The sequence below is a fragment of the Salvia splendens genome, chromosome 8 (genome assembly GCF_004379255.2).
Source record: "Salvia splendens isolate huo1 chromosome 8, SspV2, whole genome shotgun sequence".
Lineage (NCBI taxonomy): Eukaryota > Viridiplantae > Streptophyta > Magnoliopsida > Lamiales > Lamiaceae > Salvia > Salvia splendens.
Window position 1 is genome coordinate 22,429,331 of NC_056039.1, and position 1,288 is coordinate 22,430,618.

General features: G+C 55.1%; 1 protein-coding gene across 1 annotated transcript; it reads right to left on the reverse strand.

Annotated features, from left to right (window-relative positions):
• Positions 1-365: 365 nt before the first annotated feature.
• LOC121745916 (predicted GPI-anchored protein 58) lies at positions 366-908 on the reverse strand. The gene has a single exon (XM_042139861.1). The coding sequence runs from the start codon at positions 906-908 to the stop codon at positions 366-368; it is 543 nt and encodes a 180-aa protein (XP_041995795.1).
• Between the last annotated feature and the right edge of the window lie 380 nt (positions 909-1,288).

Sequence of the window (1,288 nt, forward strand, 5' to 3'; positions counted from 1 at the left end):
GACTGTCCTCAACAGCCTCGACCTCTCCGGCCTCTTGGTTTATCGCCCCAACGGGTCCTTGGTTTTCCGGCTCCTCTGGCTTATCCAACAGCCTCCGCACTGCATGGGGCCTCTCCACCTGCTCCTCCTCCGCCCTTTGCATGCTGGCCACCCCGGCCTCCACCTCCTTTATCAGCGTGTTGATCTCCATTTTGCTCGTCCGGCGGCACAGTGGCTCCTCCTCCGTCTCCGAGACCGACTCATCCTCTGCCTGAGGAATGAAGGTCCATTCTGCCCCCCTTTTTTGTAGTATTTCGCTGGGGGAGGCAGAAGGTCTTCCGTAGAATCGTCATCAATGTGCATAACCTCGATCATTTGTGTCTGCCCTAGGAGAGTAGGGGAGTTGAGCCTCCGCCACTTGGTGGCGTCGGAGCATTGGGAGCTGTCGTGCCTTCTCTATGTGGCGGCGGCACGGACAGTGCTTCTTCGGTCGGGATGGCGGCGGGCTGCGCCCCTCCCTCTTCTCCAGACTCGTCCCTGCTATACTGTACCAGGGGGGCGACGGGCGTAGGTTCAGGGGTGCGAAGGGGGGCTTGTCTTTGGAAGGCAGATGGAAGGGGTCGGGGAGGATTTTCTGATATGGAAGTTGTGGCTCGGTCCTTTGATAGAGATATTCTAAGGCGGGCTTTCACGGTGGCATAAACTGTCGCGATATCCATCTCGGAGGGCATACTCCGGAGGATTCTGGTCAGGCACCGTTGGGCTTCTTCATCTATTTCGGGATATGGAGCAGCGACACTTGTTTGCGGTGGTGGTTGAGAAGATGGGCTAGGGCTTTCTACTTGGGCTCGGGGCGAGGTTCTCCGGTCCTCACTACCGGCAGCGGAACTGGAGGAGGAGGATGAAGTTGGGAGTTGTTCAAGCAACATTGTTTCTGGTAATGGTGGTAGGTTTTGGTGAAGAAGACGATGATTTGGGGCAAGGGTTTGAATCTTGAGCGGTATGGAGAGCAAAGAAAATGTACTGTAGGCGATTTGGTTAAAAGTGATATCCGGATCTGAAAACTACCTTTTATACCGATATTGCGGCTGTTGGGATCCTCTACGGTTGAGATCCCTGCGACTGTTCAGATCTTTGCGACTTTTCACGTACAGGCGCATCCTTTTAGAGCGCCTGCTGGCTTAGCTTCTGTGATACGCTTCCTTCCTCTCTCCAGGACGTTCTGTCCAATGCAGCAGTTGGCACTTCCTGACACCCTTCAGTGGCTGCGCACGTCCTTTCATCACCTGCCCTGATCAACGAAAGTACT

What these genes read in the sequence shown, in the direction of transcription:
- LOC121745916 (XM_042139861.1), bottom strand. Translation starts at nt 908, where the DNA reads ATGTTGCTTGAACAACTCCCAACTTCATCCTCCTCCTCCAGTTCCGCT.